Source organism: Pipistrellus hanaki (assembly GCF_964339955.1).
Source record: "Pipistrellus hanaki genome assembly, chromosome: 10".
Lineage (NCBI taxonomy): Eukaryota > Metazoa > Chordata > Mammalia > Chiroptera > Vespertilionidae > Pipistrellus > Pipistrellus hanaki.
The window spans coordinates 24,779,649-24,802,848 of record NC_140512.1 but is presented as its reverse complement, the minus strand read 5'-3'; the positions used below and the strand labels follow the sequence as shown (position 1 = coordinate 24,802,848).

The following is a 23,200-nucleotide window of genomic DNA, read 5'->3' as shown; positions in this document are numbered from 1 at the left end:
TAGGTGCCTTCCTTTAATGAGTGAACTTTCCTCAAACACAGTCTTCTTTATTAATGTTGTGAGTTAGAGGAAAAATCAGCCTCCTCACTCTCTCATAACTTACCACCATATTTAACTGCTTGGGTAGTTTATATATATCAGTCTAAAGTTATTTTGCCAAAACCTCCTTCAGATTCCAGATTTATCTTCATTGTAGGTGTAGCCTCTGAGAGTACTGTCTCTCTGAAAAGGGGCGTTTCTCAGTCCTGCCCTGATGGTGCCCAGGGATCAGTGTGCCAGGGCTCATCCCACAGGCTCTGATTCAGAGTCTGTCCAAGGTACTGGATGCTAATCTAGTGTTTTCCTTTGGTCTTTGGGGAAGGGCTGTTAAAGCCCAAAGTCTTTCCATTTTAAGTTGTTAAGAGCAAGAGAATAATGATTAGTTTAGTGAGTTCCTTTTTTTCCTTTTTCCTCTGCACTATATATGGACAAGTTATAGATAATCTAAATCTGTGTAAGTTAAGTAAAAAAAAGTAATAGAATTGAAAAGATTAAAACCAAGTATGGTCTTATAACATTAGAAAGTAAGGACACAGTCCTCATCCATAGGTGTAAGATTTTTGTCCAATTTCTTCCCGCACTCCTCACGCCCCCTCTCCCCCTCCAGAGGACAGTGGTGGGGGGAATCAGGTGGAGGGGAGCAATGGGGGGAAAAAAAGAGGAACATCTGTAATAGTCTGAACAATAAAGATTTATTTAAAAAAAGTAAGGACACATATAAAAGCATTATGTGCATAAGCATAAACAACTAAAACCCATCCTGTTAAAGAAATGTAAATGCTCTAATACAGAATTATTAAAATGATACAATTCAGGCATTAATGAGTAATCCTAAGAGGTGTATATTAAAATATCACAGAACAGTCATAACACTGTAGGATCAATTTTAAAATAAGGTTGTAAAGTTTTGACAGGTATTTATTTCACTGTAGAAGATATAGAGTCTATAGATAAAAAGGACTAGGGAATGTCAGTTAATGTAGTTGGTCCAGGTCTTGATCAGATGCTGACTTGTGGTTATCACCCCAGGGTAAATCTTTAGAAAAGAAGACTGGTAGAATTTTCTATCACTGAATGTAAGAGCTGTGGGTCAAACTATCTTACATTCAAACCAGTCAAAAGTGATTTATGCTCTTCAGCCTTAGGGCAAATGAAATTGGAACGCGATGCAACAGCATTGTCTGGACCCTGCCAAGGTGGGTTTCTGCCAATGACAAGGCAGGACTAGAGCATCACCCATCCCTGAGGATGTCAGTTTTCTGACCCCAAGACTGGGAGTCTTAAGAAACCTACCAAAGCCCCACCAGAAAGAAGTTTAGCAACATTAGTCCCCTCACATCAAACAAGAAATGTTCTAGGCACACAAGACTGTGGCCATTCCCCCAGTTCCTGGGACTAATTCCAAAAAAAAAATCAGAAATATACTGACAAGGTAGATGCATTTGTTTTAACTTTGAATTTTGAATGAAGCTTAGGCAAAACAATTTTACGCTGCTTCATCAACTATCCAAACAATTAATGGGAGGTTGAGTGTTAGGTCATCATAGTTCCAAAGAAAACAAGATTTGTCTCCATGAATTCATAATATGAACCAAGCAGATTCTTCTGTGAGTACAATGATTCATGTGAAAGAGGACACCAATAACTCACAGCTCAGTACAGTTATGTCCCAGGAAATAGATTCCATTTTAAAATCTAAGATATAACTTCCCAAAAAGAGATTCATCTGAATTCTTACACGTTGCCAGTGCCATCCTGGTTGGTAAGGCAATCCGCAAATCAAAATAAACTGGAAAATTTCTTCCTCACTTATCAATAAAACAAAATCAAGATTCACCTGGTTGTCCTTTGAATATAAGATGGTCTCTGTACCTGGAATTCACACCACACCTGTTCATCCTGTAGAACTCTAGACTTGTATCCCCCAGCTATCCACGCCCTAGTCCTGTCTCTCAACATTTACTCACTGGTTTCTATGGTGATTGCATGAACCAAAAGTGATAAAAGAAGCACAATTAGTGATACCTCTAGAAAGGTGGGGGTAGGAGGTGAAGATGGTAACTCAGGTCTTCAAACGGAAGAGTATTTCACATATTGAGCAATAAAGTGTTTATCTTAGTATTCACTTTTTGTTTTTCTCTTAGTAGGAAAAAAATAATTTTTCTCTTGCATCTTGCATCTTTTGAGAGAAAGAGAAAGAGAGAGAGAGAGAGAGAGAGAGAGAGAGAGAGAGAGAGAGAGAGAGAGAGATGAGAAAGAAACATCAGTTGGTTGCTTCTCATGCTCATAAGTGGCCCAACTGGGGATCAAACTGGGGATGCAACCAAGGTATGTGCTCTGACCCAGAATTGAACCAGCAACCCTTCAGTGCATGGGACAGTGCCCAACAAACTGAGAAATTCTGACTGAGCAGGGGCGGTGGCTCTTCCTCCTCCTCCTCCTCCTCCTCCTCCTCCTCCTCCTCCTCCTCCTCCTCCTTCTCCTCCTTCTCCTCCTCCTCCTCCTCCTCCTCCTCCTCCTCCTCCTCCTCCTCCTTATATTCTGTATAAGAACCATCAAAATTGTTACTGCTTCATACATCCTTGTTTCACAGGAAAGGCTTGATTCAAACTGTGAAACATATTTATAACAAAGGACCAAATTTGAATATTCCACATTTTAAATGATTCATTGGGTTAAAAGAAGTAAAGAATTGATTCTAAATTAAACTGCTTTTAACCTAAGAATTTCTTTGAAAATGTGAAATCTACCAAGGAAATGGCACTGAATCATTGCAGTATTTTGACACCGAATGGCAGCTTACAAAGTACATCAATGTCTTGATTTTTTTTTTTTTTCTGTTCCTGTAGTTCTCTAGTTCTTTAGAAAGTGATGTGCATTGTTAATAGTGCTTTATATTTTGAAGTGCTTTAGACTTTCCCAAATTGTTCTTTCATTTTATCCTTTATAACCACCCTGTGAAAGCAGTATAGCAGACATTCCGCTTTTGACAAATTACAAAAAATGATATGGTGGGAGGGGTGTTGAGTCACTTGTGAAAAACACAATCACTTGAAAGTTCAGTTGGAATTGTAATTGAAGCTTTCTCTCCAGAGCCTTTTGCAACTTTGATTAAATTTCCCTTTTTCTTTGTGATTTGAGTTCTTTCTTCTCAAACTTTCGTGGGCCTACTCTTTTATTTTCTGAAGATAAACAGCCTCCCCCAACCCTTTAAAACTTCTCTGTGTTGGAAACGTAAAATAGAAAACAATTTGGGGAGGCCAGATTTGAGCAAGAAAGCATGCTGGTAATACTTACTAAATGACCAGAAAAGTGGCCTTATTTTTAAAATTGCAAGTCATTGTTAAGAAAATAATAATTGTATTATGGAAGAATTTTCCTAATTTGTTACCCAATTTTTTTCCAAAAGAACAATTTTGAGTTGCTTCTACTGATCTGGAAGGTGGGCATTAGGAATAATGTTTAAACTTGATGTAGTGTTTATCTACTGCACTTACCTTTAAAAAAACATTTTTTATTAGCGTGAATATATGTATTAATCCACTTTTACACACTGAGAAATTAAGAGTGAAGCCATTTCCCCAAAAGAATCTCTGACAATGGCGGGGCTCTGTTTCCGAAGCAGGTAGTTTACATTCCACCCATGTTCGCTTAGTCTGCAGCACACAGACACTTTGGAAAAAAGATAGGTAGGTAAAATGCAGTCAACTTCTAGGCATATAGAATTTTTGTGTGCTCATAGTCTAAGAAACATGATATATTTAATTAAGATATGAAATTTTGCCTTTTCGGTAGACTGAAAATTATAGTTTTGGCATTTGAAGTTAAAACTTGAAAGAATTTTTTTTTTTTTAAATTCTCCCTGTTACTGTGTATCTATCTTTTTTGCTTTTAAATGTTTCAGGACACCTGTTCTCAGCACCAGTTAAGGCTGAAGGAGCTTAAGGGAGGTGTAGTAGACAAATTAAGGGAATAATATTTCTCTAGTTTTACAAATCCGTGAACAGTCATCCCTACTAGAATTTTCCCAAATACTTTCTTACTTCAGTAATCTCTACACAGTAGCAGCAGGTTCATTTTTGAGCCATGCTGTGTTTATCTGCTGAGTAATAGCCCATTGTATGGATAGACCACATTTGTTTATCCGTTAACCATCTTAATGTTGAGGGACATTTGGGTTGTTTCCACATTTTGGCTGTTATGCATAATGCTGCGATGGACATTCATGTACAAGTTTTTCTGTGAAAATGTTTTGTCTCCTATAGATTATTTTTTTTTTATGTCTGTTTTCTCAGTATCCACTCATTACTTCCCAGCATGTAGTCCACACTCAGATGTTGATTAGGATTGGTTGAATGTGATACAAAAGCTGTCTTTATTTATAAAATTTTTTATTTCAGCAAGTGTCCAGCGGGCACCTGCGATGGGTGTACATTTTACTTCCTGTGGGAGAGTGCCGAAGCCTGCCCTCTGTGCACAGAGCATGACTTCCATGAGATTGAGGGCGCCTGCAAGAGAGGATTGCAGGTAAGGAGCAAACCTACCTCCGCAGAACTGTGTCACTGAAGATACAGTCCTTCAGTTTCACATTGCTTACATCACAGAAACTCGGATTTGAGAGCATGGCTAAAGCTTCTAGTTCCCTTAGCTACATGCGTTTAAAATCAAGTGTGGTAGCTGCAGTCCCATATGCTGAGGTAGCTGAAGTTATACACAGCATTCAAAGACAGTGTTGCTCACGTATAGTGACTGTTGAGCGGTTCCTTTTTAACATTATTAAGTAGATCAAGGATGAAAAGTTCAGATTCACAAAACATGATATCTTTTAAATCTTCATAATAATAGTGATATACTTCTAATGCTCCCCAATGGAAATTCATCTTTACCTTTTCTCTAAAATTATGATAAACTTATAATCATTTTTTAGAGTAAATGAAAAACTAAGATGCCCTCCCCCCTTTTTTGGCTACCAAAAGTTTAACTCAAGTTTTGAAAATCTAAACTACCTTTATTAAAATATTCTTTAATATTTAATATTTCTATTCTGGAAGGTAATGATTGGGAGTTTGAGGTAGTTAGGTCACAACAGTTCCTCTGATTTTATCTCAAACTGCCCTCATCGAAGAAGTTCTGTTCAACATGTGATAAGAACATTAGAAACAGCGGTGAGATGATCCTTTTTAAATAGATGTATTTGACATGTTGAAATATATGACCCCCCTTCCTATTTGCAGTTTTAATTTGAGAAATACCAAAATCAGTTAAATATGCAATTTGGAAGATACTTGCCAAATAAGATCAAGGTTCGACTGGAAAAATATAAATGCCATTTCTAAGCTCACACATCTTAGTGTATTCCATTGCAACAACAAATGTAATACACTGTCAGTGGGTATGTTTACCTCCAATCTCTGAATAAAACATTTCAAAAAAGTCTGCTCTTCCATAAGCTTCACATCATACAAAGGACAGCGTTCACTGTGTTTTCCATTATGTCCACAAGCAAGGGTAGAAAGGGTAGATTTCTTTGGATGCCAAAGCCTTTTAATAGAAAATGACAGTGATTGCAGATTATTGCTATGGGTTTCTTTTAATTTTTAAACAATTCCACTGCATCTCTGCCCTAGTTCCTGCTCCAGCCTTTGTAATTTTTCATTTTATATTTTACTTCCCCAACTCTATAAATACATCCCGTCCAGATAAATAAAGTTAAAAGTTACAGTTACACAGGACAAGAATAAAGTTAAAGTTACACAGGACAAGTCCTCCAGATATAGCTGATACGAGCCAACAGAGCTGCACAACGTGCGATAAAAATGCTCCTATCAAATTGGATCTCAAAAACCTAGACCAGGTTCTAAGGCTGTGTTAAGCCATACGTCAGATAGTTGTAAAGATTTGAAGAGGTACTGTGTGCTCTCTAAGAGGAGTGTTTTTGAATTTATCATCTAATTTATCTCACTTTGTTCACAAAAATTTCCTACAGGCTGGAAGAATAAGCTTTTCACCTGTATTTTCAGGTTTGCCGATGACATGTGACCAAGTGAAGGCATAAGGCTTCCTAATTAATAAAATGACTAAGAAACAGATAAAATGACTAAGTTATAGATGGCTAAGAAATTTTACCAAAAGCTTCATTTTTTTTTTTTGATTTAGCAATTTGAGGAGCTTAAAGTTAAGCATATTGTGTTTATGAGGATCTTTTTCATTTTGAAGTTTTAGCACTTTATTAATAGGACTGTTATTAGACATTAGCGGGTACCATTTTCACTGGGTGTTGGACATTTAATAAAATCATATAAACTCTTTTTACGGTCTGTTTTCCTGTTGGAACGCACTTCAGATGAAGTCAACATTTGCTGAGTAGGGTTAACATTTGTCTTTTTATTGTCATTATTACATTTAGTGATGTGTCAGTTCAACTTGATTATGTTTCTTAATTTCTTCCCTCATCCTTCTCATTAAAGTAATTTACTCACACTGAGTTTAACGAAAATGTGCAATTATGCATGAAAAACTTCTTAATTTTAATGTCCTTTTTAGAAAAGAAATGCTGAACGTTCTTATCTAGACTTGGTTGAAACTTTTTCTCAAAGTAAATAAATATGATTCTTCTGCACATCAATCACTTCCTGAGTAACTGAAAAAATTGATCATGTATATAAAATCCAATTAAACATTGTGATGTTATCCTACGGTTATGGTATTGAAAAAGTGACCAGCATACACCAGAAAATTTAATGAGATTCCAGGAGCAAAAAATGTAAGGCCACATGACACTTAATGTCACTGAATATAATCATCATGCATGTTGTTACTGGTCACTGCATATGTTGAAATAAATAAAACCAGAGCACTGTGCTCTGGTTTTTATTTTGAATCTGTTTTATTACATCTATTTTTTTAATTGCTGCTTGAGACCAAAAATATTGATTTTATACTTCACTGGTTGCAATTTGCAGGTTGAAAAACATTGCCTTAAATAAATCGTCATCTACTTTTGGAAGCTAAGAGTAAAACCTCGTGTGGGTAGTAATGACCCTGAATAATGCTATCCTTATTTAGGCATGAAAAGTGGGGTGCTATTTGTGTACTCCCTCCTTCCCCTACACCAGTCACCAAAGCCTGACAGTCAAATTGTATCTACATATCCAGGGTGCAAGGTCTACTCTCCTGCTCAGGGAAGAGGCCTGTAAGGGAAAACATTCCAATTATAATTATATTAACCAACTAAACTTTCATTTAAAAACATGAGTCAGGAGTCAGAGATCATCAGAAATGTGAGGAAAATAGCCAAAGGATGTGTCTACATGGAGTCATTTTTACACAACTTCCTTAGCATGAATCTGGCAATCCATGGTTTTATTTGGCTCTGTTGCTTTTTAATTCATCATTTCCTTATTCACTCTCTTCTGTATCTCTTCTATATCTTCTATATATAACTTCTATATCTCTGAGCTTCTATTATATGAATGCTGAATAATCCTTTATGCCTACAGGAATAAAGGGTTTAGCAAAGCCCTTCCTCTGTCTGATTCTTATTTTTTATGTCATCTCTGTATTGTTTTTCTTTTTTTTAAAGGAAACCTTATATGTATGGAATGAACCAAAATGGTGCATTAAAGGAATTTCTTTGCCTGAGAAAAAATTGTCAACCTGTGAAACAGTTGACTTTTGGCTAAAAGTGGGAGCAGGTGTGGGAGCTTTCACAGCTGTTTTGCTGGTGGCTCTAACTTGCTATTTTTGGAAAAAGAATCAGAAGTAAGTAACCTCATTGGGACATATAAGAATTGAAGGATATTTTCTGGTGAAAATTTTAGACTTAATCATTATATTTAATGATTCTTTCAGAGACACAAGGAGTTTCTTCTAGTGAAGGAGTTATAGGAAAGGCCTTTAAGAAAGCAAATGTAAATAATTATAATTATGACAATATAGAGATCATAGAACATCAGAGAATATTGAATTTGATCCATTTAATACAAAACAAAAATGATGACTCAGATCTGAGATCAGAAAGTCAATTTTTTTGTGTGTCTATTTTTTTTGTCCTGACATGATGTATTCTTGCCCCAACTTATCTTTTTTTTTTTTTTCTTTTTTCTTTTTTAGCTTCTTTTGGGAAGATATTTGCAAAGAAACAGACTAATTGTATAAGGAGATTGTAGCTTTATTTACTCAAGAACTTCAAGAATCTAGAGTTGAATATTGAGTCTAATTTCTGATTTTAAATTGCGGTGTTACGTGATTCACATAAAATGATTTATGTGTCAGTGGGGCTGTGAAGGTTCTATATGATAATACTTCAAGACAGTTGGAATACCTGGGGTTTTCTAATAGAAAGGGATGAGTGATAGAAATGGTAAAGACCAAATAAATTGCCTATATGATATTCTTAGTTTTATTACCTAAACTTTGGAACACTGTATGGTAAATTAGCTTCCAAATATTTATAAATTAAGAAAATGCATTTAGAACTCAAGGTTTCTCTTTGTTTTTCAAAAATTCATAATTGGACAATTTAGTCCATGTAAAAGGATGATAGAGTTAACTGTATTGCATTGCTCCTCTGAAATCCTGGAAAAGATTTGTGTGTAGATGGTACGAAAATGAGAACATATAGTGCAATAGCTATAGGTGAGGGAAATTTGTGGGTAGAGCAACTGTACTACAAGACAGCTTAAGGAGTTTGTATGTGACCACTTAAAATAAGTACTCTTTTATATTAAGCTCCCACTTTATCTATTTATTTACTACTTAGACTGGAGTACAAATATTCCAAGTTAGTAATGTCAACGAACTCGAAAGAGTGTGAACTCCCAGCTGCAGACAGCTGTGCTATCATGGAAGGAGAAGATAATGAAGAGGAAGTTGTATATTCCAATAAACAGTCACTACTGGGAAAACTCAAATCCTTGGCAACAAAGGTGAGAGCAGAATTTTAACCTGGTCATACTGTGCATTTATAAATTACAGGCCATACTCACCTAATAGTCGCATTCCTGCAAGCCCTGTCATTCAGCGTGCCTGTCTATATTTCTGTCAGCACTTAGCTAACAAAAATGCTCTTAGAAGTACATAAGAATATAAATACAAGACTATCCACTGCAGCATTGTTTTTGCTGGTTAACCAAGCAGAAACAACCTTAAACATCGTAAGTATGGAGTTAGATAAGAAATGTTCATTTAGCAACATAATGGAACACTGTGTAACCCTGCAGCTATTAAAGATATAAATAACCAATGTCAGTAGTTCCAAGATAAAGTAAAAATAACACATAGACTGTCACATTTCTAATAAATATACATTTATGTTAGTATTTGCATAACAAACTACTGACAGTAGTTGCTTTTTGGCAGTTTGAATTAATGGGTGTCTTAGTCTTTGAAATAAGACATTTTTGTCATGTTTGAATTTTCACAAAGCTAATGTATTATAATATTGAAAAAGAAAATTTTAATAAAAGATCTCATGTGCATTTATACTTTCCTTTAAAAAATTTTATAACAAGATTGCTTCATGCAGAGAAAATAAAAGTTATGTAAACTGCTGAGGTAGCAAATGCACCTTATCAGATGCCAGCACATTTGTTGGCTTTAAATGATTACCATATCCATACAAATAACATGAAGCCTTTGGTATTATTTGTAAACACATGTTATTCACGTTCTTCACTATTGACTTAAAAGATAACAATGATCGGCTTATTCACTCAGGATTAAAAACAAAATCAAACAAGGAAATATGCATTTGAAATGATTTTCAGGAGGGAAGGACAAGTTGCAAAAGATGAATTTATTGAAAGTATTTTAGTAACCAATTACTTTTATTCCTAATTTAACCACATACATATATCATAGGGGATCACTTAAAAATAAAATGACCAAGCCATATTCCTCTTCTACCAATGATTATTTAATTATTCTTTCCTTCTTTTTATTTATTTTTTAAATCCTCACCCAAGTATGTTTATTGATTTGAGAGAGAAGGGGGAGAGAGAGAAAGTAAAAGAGAGAGAGAAAGAAACATCAATTGGTTGCCCCCTGTATGCACCCAGGCCGAGGATTGAACCTGCAACTTAGGGATATGCCCTGACTAGGAATTGAACCCGCAGCCTTTACGTGTATGGGATAACTCCCCAAGCCACTGAGACACACTGGCCAGGGCTATATTTCTTTTCTTAATATGGTAGTTTAGGAAGGATACTATTACTATGGAATAATAATAATATGAAGTGCTTGTCAAGAACTGATATTTTACCCTACTTCCAAGCTAACAAATGAGCCTGCCACAATTTCATAAACACTTTAGAAGACATGAGATTCCTATTCAGGGACCAAGGATATTTTAGCACTCACAGCAGAAGCGCTAACTAGAGTATCAACATTTAAACCAATTCCCAAAGTTTCACTTGCCACAGATTTAAGGAGAATGGCAACCAAATTTATTGTTAGAGCATCTGGTGGGAATGGTAGGCCCAGTAATCGTTAAGTTTAATGCACTTACAACAGTTTCAGAGATTAACACTAAGGCATTTTTCCTTCATGGAAAGGTGACAGGGTGCCTCTGGGGGAAAAAAATAAAGTTCACTAATGTCCCTCCATTTCCCCTACCTTTTACTGTCTAAGGTACCTCCTCATAGTGCCTTATTATCAGATTGTTGTTCTTCTTCTGCCATAACATTAGTTTTTCCCAATTTAGTAGCTAAAACTTCACCTTATTTATACTCATCCCCTTTTGGCACTTAAACCTATGTTCCAGAACATTCAGGTGAAAGAGGGACAAGGGCATTTAAAAAAACATATGACACCGAGTGTGTCCCCCATCTTTGTCTCTGTAGGCATAAGAGGACTTGATGAGCAGTTTATTTAACCAAGTGGTCCATATCCTTTTGGTCTGGGATCATGACAATCCAGTAAGATAATACAAGTGGCTAAAACGGAATTATATTTGAATCTTCTAGGCTTTTTCTGGAGGGCTATCACCCTAGGGGTTGCTGTTGGGGTAAATAAGGACACATCATACCTAGGAGTGTTCAGAGCAGAATCTTATCATGTATATAACCTTATGTACCCTCAATTAGTATCTTTCCCCCAGGTCTCTTTTCCATGGAGTAGCCAAGAGAAGATGATGCTTTTCTGGGGACAGCCATATTTAATAACCACACTGCCTTACTAAGGTGTGTGGACCAGGAAGAAGTGAGGGAAAGAGAGTTGGAGATATTTGAGTCCATTTTTGAGAAGGCCATTCCAATGCTCAGTAGCACTATATTTCTTTAGATGGGAGGCCCACTAAACACCTTATTCTCAGCCCATTACTGGGTAGCTTTTGTGATGAAAAGGACACCATTGCCAGACTTTCAATGGTCCACAAAGCCTCCAATATTAAGCAGGTTTGTTTCAAGAGCCATAATGGTATGGCTGGAGTTAGCGGATCATACTGGAACAGAAGCACCATACCTGAACAGGTGTCCTAAGTGGGTGAGGTACCACTCTTAGCCCAGAGAGGTGGACAGAGATCTGATGTAATCTATTTGACAGGAAAACCGGTCAGCTTTTGGTATGCATCCCCAGTCTGGCATGATGTGGTAATTTATGCATCAAAAAAATAGAGTGCTTCATACTCTGACTGTGCAGGCAGGTTCATTGCTATGTTGGGCAGGATGATGGATCCATGCATCATTCTGGGAGACTGTCTGGTGCATATCTATCAGATACTTAGTTCTATTTGGTATTTTCAGGCGATCAGACCTTAACTGTGGGCATCTACATGAGTGACCCAGATGATTTGTTGAGCACCTAAGATTTGTTTCCAGGGTTTGATGCCCCAGAGAAGGGTGACTAATATACCAGCCTATAATTTTTCCAAGTGTCAGGCCAAACAGTTTACTGACTCTTAATAGCTTAAGTTAGTCAAAATATAACAAGTCCTATCAAGAGATGCATTGACTACAGCCACGAGAATGGCTTTGGGTTCTGCCCAGGGACTGAGCGATCCTGTAGGAGGTTTTCAGTTATGCATACCTGGTGCTGAGATTAGATAGCTGCATCAGCTCCCTGGGGTTTCAGCTCAACCAAACCATCAGCGAACCAGGCCCAGACATACAGTAGGACATCAGTGAATTGAGAGCTCCGTGGAGCTAGTGACTTTGTAATGACTGGTGAGACAGAGAGTAAAGTTTTCCCCACAGGGTGTGCTGTCACATTTTAATGTGGGGATTAGATGCTGCTGGGGCAGACAGCTGTATCCTTGAACACACTACTTATACTTGGCAAGGGAAGCTTATTGTGCCCTTTCAACCTTGTTGATTCACCACGAATGGGACTGCCAGACTTCAGAGTCACAAGATGTGCATGAAAATGGCATTTCATTTGGACAGAAGCTCAGTAATGAGCTTGTCATTGTTTTTTAAAAGAGCAGCCATGTCAAGGAGGCGAGGAGTCTAAAACCCCAAAGGACGCCCATGGGGAAAGCCTGCTTTCCATCACCAGAGTTTCTAATGGGCAAAATCTTAATCATAGTGGGTTGTATCACAAAGTAGTCATTAGGATTGTGAGATCACTAAGGTAGAAAAACATGACTTAGCTTGTTGGGCAGCTCTTGACACAGCCTTGGTTTGGATCCACTTTGTGGGGTAGTGGACATAAAAGAGCAAGTAAAATACTCAAGTGACACCCTACTGTCTCCAACTGCAAAGAGTCCAGTGAGGTGCTGCTTATTTTTCTTCGAGTGCTGGCTAGACTTAGCACTGTGGATCTGCCCCCATAGCCTCAAGGAACTAAACTTAGCAGGTCCCTGGATTCTGCTGGCAGATGTCTGGTAACACAGGCAGTTCTGTTAAGACAGCTTTCTGACTTGACATCAACAGGAAATCATTCCATATAGTGACAACTTTGGGCATCAGAAGTGGTATTTGTCAACCTCATGGAATGGCTGACTGTGCAATCCTGACTCACACGTTTGTTGCAAATGGCAGCGAAGTTAGGGCTGCTCTTGACCAAGGGAAGCTCCTCTGACATTTATGAGGCAAGGAAGCAAAATCATATACCATCCATTCCTACTACATATTCAGACATAGAAGCAGGGACCGCAGCATCTTGAATGGGCATGCAGAACTCCTTGCACTAAGTCACATTATCTTCATTTCCCCACTGCAAACCTGTTTAAGCCCCATTTGTTGAATTTCATATCCTTTTGCTGATTTGGGCTTGATTCACATATTGTAGTCTTTTTTAAAAATAGGAATCCACCTTATTTCTTGCTCAAATATCAAAATATCTCAGTTAACATGCTGTTTTAAACTAAAAGGTAGGAAAAATGTCCAGAAGGGGTGATCATACTCATCTATCAAGATTCTGTTGGGTCAATTTAGCATTCTCCAGTGACCTTTCACCTTGAAACCCAATCTGAGGCAGTAAGAGCTCAAATACTAGTCCTTGCCAATCTGGGTTTTCCTATGGGAATCGAAACAGGTCTCTTTCGCAGCCCTCTTCTCCCCTCCTCACCCCCAGAACATGTGAATCAAATCTTCTCAAGGAAAGGTCACAGAATCTCAGCTTCCCTTTCTAGTACATGGCAATACCTGGCCTTTCCCGTAATATACTTTGAGCTCCTTGAGGGCAGACATTTTGTATCCCTAAAGTCTAGTCCTGTTCTTGTATAACACAGTGGGTACTTAATAAATATTTTAATTACCAATGGTTATTTAAAAAATTAAGTCTGGCAAACATGAGACTCCAGGCAACTCTCACAGAGCCAGCTGAGATTTGCAATCTGTTTTCCCCGGGACTTGTCATCTGTGCAAAGGCTGGGCAAAGCTGTAGGTTGGTGTGCACACTGTGATTTTTTTTTTCCTATAACCCTGTTCCTGTATCCTTAAAGATTGTCTGAAGTCTTGGACTTCTCCACTTAAATGAGAGACAACACCAAAGCAACCTCTTTCTTCCTGACAGATTCTCAGTGTCAGCTTTCTATTATTTTCTCATTTTACTTGTCTACTTTAGAACACATCCAGTTGCACCTAGGGCTGGTCTGCCTCCTATTTCCTTTATTTAAAAAATAATCCTTGTCCTCTTTATCTTTATTCCCTTCGATAGCATAGTTCCTTGTCTCATTCCAACAGCCTTCAGAAAGCTTTTTCTGACTTTAAAAGTGAAAACATTGGGAGAGATTGCACCTCTTATTTCTCTTTTTCTCCATTAAAGAAGAATTACTTATTTTAATAGATTACGTTTTAAAATAATTTTTATTAAGTTTATTGGAGGTGACAATTAATAAACTTATATAGGTTTCAAGTGTATAATTCTATAATATATCGTTGGTATATTGTATTGTGTGTACCACCCAAAGTCAATTCTTCTGTCACCAAATATTTGGCCACCTTTACCCTTTATTCTCCCCCCCACCCTCGCCCCACTCGCTTTCCTGCTGATAACCACCATACTGTTGTCTATGTCTATGAGTTTTTATTTGTTTTTCCTGTTTATTCATTTGTTGTTTTCAGTTTTATATCCCACATATGAGTAAAATCACATAGTTCTTGACTTATTTTGCTTAGCATGATATCCTCTAGATCCATCCATGTTGGCACAAATGGCAGTATAATAGGCTACATTTTTAATGTGTTATATAACAAACACCAGCAGTGATATATTTGAATTAAAATTTTTTGATTTATTATCAAAGAAGACTTGTTTTTAATATTTTTTGGCATATATATGCCAAAAATATTTTCTTAAAACAAATTATCTATGTCTTTGTCTTATTTATTTCTTATATTTAGCCTATGTTATCTTGAGAATATTTAGTTTCTGTCAGTTCTAGTTTGTCCACAATTCACATGGCAAGGTTATCTATTTCAACACCCAGGTCAAATGTCCCCTTAGGAAGATCTCAGTGGGTATTCACAAGAATAACAGCTACATCTTTTGGTATCTATTGCAGTCACATGTTTGCTCCTATCTTGGATTGTCTGTCTTAATCTTCTGGATACCAAAAGTATCCTTCAGGGCAGGCCTGTTGTCTGTTTTATATTGGACACCCTTATTTAAATGTAAAATTCCTACTTTTGAGTGGCAGGTACCTAGATTAAAATGACTGCCAGAACTTTCCTTCTGGACATGTAAGATCCTAAAATCTTATTGGAATTTGAATGAGTTGACTTTGTTTTAATATATTTCCTTCATAGGAAAAAGAAGAACATTTTGAATCTGTTCAACTGAAATCCTCAAGATCTCCAAATATATGAAAAGACTGTGCTGTAGCTTTCAGACTGATGAATAAAGAAACCTGCTCTCTAGTTTTACAGGACCATAGTCTAGAGCCCACCCTCGTACCTGGCACTTTGGTGATGTTACAAAGAAGGCCATACTGCTGAAAAGGGAAGGAGGTTGAAATGTTTGATTGCCTTACCACATGGTCAAGTATCTTGCCAAAAATAGGAAAGCAAATGGTTTGGGTCTCAACTGAAGAGGAAGCTCAACTCAGGAAGAGATTTATCTGTATATACACACAACTGAGAGATTCCAGTTATATACACCTAACTGAAAACCAAGGTTAAGCCCACCAGTGCACTGTTGATGCATGCCATATAATTAATGGGTAACTTTTATTATTTATAACTTCTACATAAAAAGTGTGCTATGGAGGGCAAAAGATAGCATATGCATTGTGATCCCATTTTTGTCATTTCTTTGTTTATATTTTAGGGAGATTTGAAAACTTTTTAAAGGTATAGTCATTTCCCCCCCAATATTTATTTTCCTGACAAGACCTTGAAACATCTTTTTTTTTTTAAAATTAAAAATGATGAACAAAAAAAGACAATAAACTTTTTGTTTTTTTTTCATAGGGCATCTTTCTTGACTTCAGAAGCCTAAGTAAGCAGTAATTTTTTAGGAAGAATCAGCATGTGCTTGGGTTATCAAAACTTATAATTGCCTTTGAAATTCCATTCTTGTTGGAACTGGTAAGATGAGCTTGACTAGAGGTGTTGAAGGAATATTTAAGGAGGGGAAAGCAAGGAGAAATTTTAACTTTCCATTAATACAAACAAGTGATACTATCATAGAATTCAAATGGCTTAACAGTTTATGCAATGCTCAAAGCATGATTTAAAATGAGTGGGAAAGCCTGTTTATCAAAACACCTTGCAAAATCATGAAGAAGAAAGTGGGATGACCTGTGTACAAGTACAGATAACTGTACAAAGGTATTGGAATAATTTTGAGGTCTCCAGAAAATGGCAGTGGGATATTTGCTCTTGGTCAAGCATCAAGAGTTATCATTCTGCTACAGGATGTAGAGGATTATGACTTCACAGAGTTGTGTGTTTGTTTTTTTTTTTAAGTCAATAAGGCAGGTATTCAACTTTAGAAAATTGTTTATAATGGTATTCATAAGAAGAATGTGGTTATACCATTAACAGTCATGAAATAAGTGTTGTCATTCTTATTCAAAAGTGATCCAGATAATTATGATATTTCCTATGATGAACAGATTGCTAGTATTAGCATGACTTAAATATTCTTTATTGGAAGCAGTTTGAAGTTGGATTTGACCAATTTTGTTTTAGAACCGACAGAAAGGGGACTTTCCTGTCCACTGATGATCTAAGGTGCTCTGGTTTGTTTCCAATCAACAGTAATCTTTATAGACCTTAACCATGTTTTTAAAAAGACGGGGGTTGGGGGGTTGGCTGAGAGAAGCAGGGCACGTGAGCAGGGTGTGTTGAATGTTTTGCCCCACATCTTTCAATAAGGTATGATTTTGTAACCTTCCATTTAGCAGGTTATGTCTTTGTTTTTGTGGAACGTGGGAGAAAAATAAAGAATTGTATTTATCTGGCTGGTGGGTAAAACACTGGATGATGCTGTTATTGTTGAATGAATATGTGTTTTGTGTATATATTTACTGTTGGATTCATGGGTATATTGTCATTATTTTATTGTTGGGTGTGAGATTCAAGGAGGGCATCACTTAGTATAAACATTTTTCATGTTTAATTTTTAAAAATCTTATGATAAAGAAATTATTTTGGCATTTTTTATCTTACTAACAGTGCTGATGAGTCTGTCTCCATTTTTGGTCAAAATTTAAACAGAAGAAGAAAATACATTTAAAATGACCCTTTTAGAAGACCCTGGGCTAAGTTGTACAGCTGGACAGAGTCAGGAAGTTCCCGCACAGTCACCTGTCCCTCTCTCTTCATCTTCGGCTGTACTCAACATGCATGTTCCAAGCCATAGAGATAATTGGGATTTGCTCCCAGGTAGCTTCTTTCTTCTCCTGTCACTGGACTAAAATCTCTGACATGTCAAAAATGCCTTAAATTTTAATGAACTCTCTGAAAATGTAGTTGGGATGGAAGAATTTATTTATTTCTAATTTTAGACATTAAATAGATTCTGTCAGCTCAGTCCCATCTTTGGAATGGAGCTACCTTTTTGTCTGTGGATCCCAGTGCTTGTCAGTTTATTCCAAGCACTAAAGAAGCATGGCAGAAAGAGTAGTATGGGGAAACTATTCCGACCAACCCTGGCTATAAAATTCACTTTAGTTGTAGGTTTTGCCTTTGCAAAGCTCAGTAGAATGCTGAAGGGCTTAAAGAAATTAATCATGTTTCTATGACTTTTAATTGACATTTATTGTTTCTTTTCCCCCCTGAAGTGGTAGAAGTAGTTATTTCTTATTTTCCTAAAAGGCGCAGTTTTGAAGCCTTAAATACTTCATTAAGTCAACTGCCACCTATAATATCTCTTTAGCACTCTGTCAAAATATATTTAAATCAGCGTTCCACTGGATGAGACCATGTCTTCTATGGATAAAGTATATCATGCCATTTAACAATGTTGAGCAATTTGATATGTGTTCACTTGTTTTAAAAGACTGAATTTTATTCTTGTTGACTTTTTTTCCTCTTTGCTTACTAGCAATTAAGTCCTTTCCAGGATTAAAAATGTTTCATAGTATTTTTGTGTAGACTTTCATCATTGTTTTCTTCCCAGGGAGAAAAGGCGTTTAAATGGTTATGTGGAAGAATGCTTGGATCCAGTCATTTACTTACTGGGGTCTCCAGGTTTCCAGGTGGTGGGTTATGATTGACTCTGGTTTTCAAAATCAATGTGATCAATTGTCCATTGACCTATATCAGTGATACTTTCTGCGGTTCCCAGCCATTCCTAATGGGAGACTAATTTCCTGTGAATTAGGGTGGGAAGATGAGTTCCCTGGCAAGTTTAAAGTCAGTGTGTTGCTCACATTTATCTTTTTACATAAAAGATATGGAGAGTAGATCTTTAGAGAACTTCAAATATCCTCACAAATATTTTATAGTAACCTGAATATTTTCTCAGGTTTATAGGCCCATATCATAAATTGAGGTTGCCCTAAAGAAAGAGTCCCAAGGGGAATAAATTTAAAAAATATAAAAGCCTCAACATCCAACTCATCCCTTGGATGTTAAAATGAACCTCATAGTAATTGGTTAGAGATTACACTCTGCTGGATTTTATTTCTTTTAGTTTAACATTTCAGATGTGTTCATTTTAGGATCATCAGTGAAGGAAATAAAACTTGATTATGGGGACAAAGTCAACTGATATTATTATTGTAACTGTCTAGGTCAGAAGCCAGCAAACTTTTTCTGTTGAAGGTCAGATAGTAAATATTTTTGGCTTTACAGCACATGTGGTCTAATTGCAACTCCTCACTGCCATTGCAACATGAAAGCAGTCACAGACAAGATGTAAACAAGTAGGTGTGGCTGCATTCCAGTATTTATGTACACTGAAATTTGAGTTTCATTTGAATGTCATTCCTCATTTAAAAAAAGAATATTTTATTTATTTATTTTTTTGGAGAGAGGAAGGGAAACAAAACATGGATGTGAGAGTACAACATTGATCGGCTGCCTTCTGCACACTCTTGCAGACTCCCCTCCATGGATGGAGCCACAACCCAGGCATGTATCAGAGCTGGGAACCGAACCAGCAACTTCTCAGTCCATGGGACAGCACCCAACCAACTGAGCCACACTAGCCATGGCAATATCAATCCTCTTTTTATTTTTTTCTCCCAACTATGTAATCCTGAGCTATGAGGCATTCTTAGCTTAGGATTTGACCTGTGAGCTCTGGTTTGCTGACCTCTGGTTTAGATCACTAAAACCCACAAGCAACACTCTTCACCCTTTAGGAGCTACCACCTCAAACATTTCTCAAGTCTTTAGAAGTGTCCCAAAGGAAAATAACCTATCACCCTCGCTAGATGATTTAATCAATAGTTAAAGACAAAGCCAGATACTCAGATTCGGAGTTCCTCTTATAGTTCTTGGATTTGGTTATGGTTATCGGTCAGCAACTGGTAAAACCAAAGCAAGTGAACTGGCTCAGAGTAAGCCAGCAAGATGCATTTAAATGCCTTTTCTCATTTGTTGCTAAGGTAAGTGGATTTGGAGATAATACTCAATTTTGTATACAGATCCATTTAAAGTAACCATTTGGAAGTGGAGGGTATTGGCGTTTCAGTGCAGATACTAGAACCCCAACCCTGGAGAGGGGATTTGCATTCAAACAGGGCATACCTCCATCCATACACATTTACCAAATCCTGTTTTTAAGACTTACGGAGCCTCAAAAGACATTTAGGATTCTTTTAATGATTGGTGTGGGTTAAGAGAGAGATCTCCAATTTTCTTGAATAAAATGTCCCAATAAGGCTTTTAATTTGCTGTATTTTTTTTCTCATCTTATTCATAACTCTTGGAAGAAGAGCTTTGTCTAAACTATCTTGTGGATACTGGTAGATTTGGTTTGGAGGGGGACAAGATTTCATTTATCTCAGATGTCTTGGGTTAAAGAAATGAGTGAAACCAGAGGGAATTACATAAATCTAAACTTCCTGTCACAGAAAAGAGAGATATTTGTCTTATCCATGGGTCTGGGCATTTGCTGGGAGAGCTGTGGTGGTTGCAATCCCCATAGGTGCCCCATCGCCCTGGCGCCTCACCCTTGTTGGCTGCTCCATGCTTGTAGCCTTTGCTGATGAGCACTGAGGCCAAAGTTATCACCAGCAGGTAAGTGAGGAAAGGGGGCTACTCTAGGGAAATGTGGAGTTGAAGACTGAACCACCTCTTTCTTAGCCACTCTCTCAGTGTGTCCTCTGTGTAGTCTGCAAACCAGCTTGCCTAACATCTTTGTATTTTACCATGATAAACTTGCGTGGACAAGAGAATAGATAGATATTTAAACTAGAAAGGACATAGAGCATCTCAGAAACTGTAAACACTTGAAAAACCAATGATAGCCTACCATATTGTTAGGTTCTGATATTTTTTTAATGACTGGTATACATCATTCTGCTTGAGTTCCTTAAATTCAGGAAGTTTTTGCAAAGATGGATCAGCTCAACTAGTTTTATATTTTGGAAGGATGAAATGTTACTGGAGTAAAAAAAAAAAAAAAAAAAAAAAAAATCAATACCAAACCTATTTGTTTGAAATGGCTTATGTAAAAGAGATTTTTTAGCAGCTATTTTCCATGTATACTCTGAATATTTTTTTTAAACATCATTTCTAGGGATCACATGTTAGATGATGCACTTTGAAACTGGAAACAAGGCTTGTGCCAGGGCAGGAGAAAATGACGAGAGCTGTCAGTTAGTGTATTGTCAGTGTCCAGGCTGGAAATAGAGTGGCCAGAAATCAAAACTCAGCTCTCACAAACAGTTTTCTCAAGATGCACCCACAGCCTAGTTATCTTGTTTAAAAAGATCCATGATCAATTTGATTGTGTTAGGCATGAGCTGTGCCTCTGAACAACCCATCTGATATTGCCTGCCTCAGACTGTCACCTTCCATCAGTGGATTGACTTTATCTTGAGCAGCTGCTCATTCTGAGCACACTGATCTAGCACTCCTGCCAGATTCAGTCACAGCCTAAGTCTTTTTTTGCCATCCAGCGCTATTGAACCCGTTACCCAGTCTCCCCGACTCACTCCTGAAAATCCAGATTCTAATTTCAGTACTAGAGGCCCAGTGCATGAGATTCATGCACTGGGGGAGCGAGGGTCCCTCAGCCCAGCCTGCTCCCTCTCATAGTCTGGGATCTCTTGAGGGATGTCCGCCTGCTGGCTTAGGTCTGATCCCCCTGGGCCTAAGAGAGGCAGTCAGACATCCCTCTTCAGGCTGGGACTCTCGCAGCTAGGACCCCTCACTCCTTACTGCCCACCTGCAACGGAGGCAGGAGAGGCTTCTACCACTGCTGTGCTCGCCAGCTGTGAGCCTGGCTTCTGGGTGGGAATATACTGACCACCAGAGGGAAGCTCCTGCATTGAGCATCTGCCCCCTGGTGGTCAGTGCGTGTCATAGTGACTGGTCATTCTGCTGTTTGGTCAATTTGCATCTTAGGCTTTTATTATATAGGATGAGATTTCAGGGCCTGGTGAGTGCTGTTGTCTTTGAGCATCTGGTGCAGTTTGAATGAATTGATTAGTTGCTGATTCAAATGCATTCGGAAGGAAAAAGAGAATCTCTAGCAACTGACTTCTCATTTTGTTTCCTTTAAGGCTAGTCTTGTTGGCTTTTGCACACTTGCTCATCATTCCTGGGTGTTGTGCAAATAGTATGAACATGTCTCTATGAACCAGGCCCTGGTTATTAACCTGTGGATCCCTCATATCCTTTTTTTAAAAAAAATTTATTTTATTAATTTCAGAGAGGAAAAGAGAGAGAGAGAAAGAGATAGAAATATCAATAATGAGAGAGAATCATTGATCAGCTGCCTCCTGCATGCACTTGAGAACACAATCTGGGCATATGCCTCGACCCTGGAATCAAACCACGACCTCCTGGTTCACAGTCAACACTCAAACCACTAAGCCACATTGGCCAGGCGGTCCCTCATATAGAGGATTCTCCTCTTAATCTCACTGTCTTCCTCAGCCATAGTTCCCTTACTAGAATACTCTCCATTCACTATGCTTCTTAAAGGCAGGAACTACATCTTATTTATCTTTCTCTTATTCATGAGTTGAAGACTGCCCCCCCCCCCCAAAAAAAAAAAATTTTTATTGACAAAAAAAAAAAAATTTGTCAATATCCTATCTTTGGAACATGGGAAGGTTACCACATTTTGAGAATGGGCCTTTGCAGATGTCATTGAGATGTAGTCATTCTGGATTATCCAGTTGGGCCCTAAATCCAGTGACAAGTGACCTTGTTAGAGACAAATGGAGGAGAAAACAGACAGAGAAGGCAATGTAAAGACAGAGGCCACAAGCCCAGGAAGCTGGCAACCACTGGAAGCTAGGAGAGGTGTGGACTGGATCCTGCCTAGAGCTTCTGAGGGGATGGGGCCCTGCCAGTGCTTTGATTGTGAACTCTGGCCTTCAGGACTGTGAGAGAATCAACTTATTTTATTTGATTTTATTTATCTTTATTGTTGAAAGTATTACAGATGTCCCCTTTTACTTTCTCCATTGTCTTCCTCCACCAAGAGGATAAATTTATGTTGTTTTAAGCCACTCAGCTTGTGGTAAGTTTGTTACTTAGTTGCAGAAAGCTAATGCATTTCTATCCGTGGCACCTGGCACAGGACCTGACAGGTAGTTAGGTTCTTAGTATATTCTTCTAAGGTAATAAATGATCTGTGGCTGAAAGGCTTACAAGGAGAAATGGGTAAGAACAAGCCAGTTTTAGCTTAGCCATATTTTCCCCTTTTGCTCTTTTTTTTAGGTTAGTAAAATAGTCAAGTTTAGGGACAAGCCTGTGTGCCCATGCATTGTTACTGGAACTCTGAAAAGCATTGGAAAGAATATATACTGCCTTTTCATTGACTGACGCAGCAATGAATGGTGAGAGTGACTTTACAATGAATTGACAGGACACTTTCCCACTCTCCTTCCTACTTATTAAGGTTGTTGGTCTGCCTTCAGAGTATAGGAAGCCCCTCCTTCTTGCCTAGAAGCCCCATTTGGGCAGAGTCTGGGCTGCAGTACAGGTGTGGCTCAAAGAAACCAGTATGTGTCTTGTCATCTGGCCACTGATATGGCTGGATATTTCTGAATCACTGTGATCCGTGAAGAAGTCCAGCTCTACTCACAACTCTCTGATGCCGTGGTCGGCAAACTGCAGCTTGCGACCCACATGCAGCTCTTTGGACC

General features: G+C 37.8%; 1 protein-coding gene across 3 annotated transcripts in view; it reads left to right on the top strand.

The window, feature by feature from the left end:
- The window catches only part of ELAPOR2 (endosome-lysosome associated apoptosis and autophagy regulator family member 2), a 135,166-nt gene extending 113,083 nt beyond the window's left edge, over positions 1–22,083 (top strand). The window contains exons 19-22 of one of the 3 annotated variants that reach the window (XM_084897363.1): positions 4,440–4,566; positions 7,622–7,800; positions 8,801–8,966; positions 15,228–22,083. In XM_084897363.1, the coding sequence (XP_084753489.1) occupies positions 4,440–4,566; positions 7,622–7,800; positions 8,801–8,966; positions 15,228–15,287 (532 nt within the window). In that variant the 3' untranslated portion in view covers positions 15,288–22,083. Of the gene's footprint in view, positions 1–4,439; positions 4,567–7,621; positions 7,801–8,800; positions 8,968–15,227 lie in introns of those variants that run through there. The other 2 variants (XR_014796182.1, XM_084897364.1) reach the window with 2 other exon arrangements.
- The last annotated feature ends 1,117 nt before the right edge of the window (positions 22,084–23,200 follow it).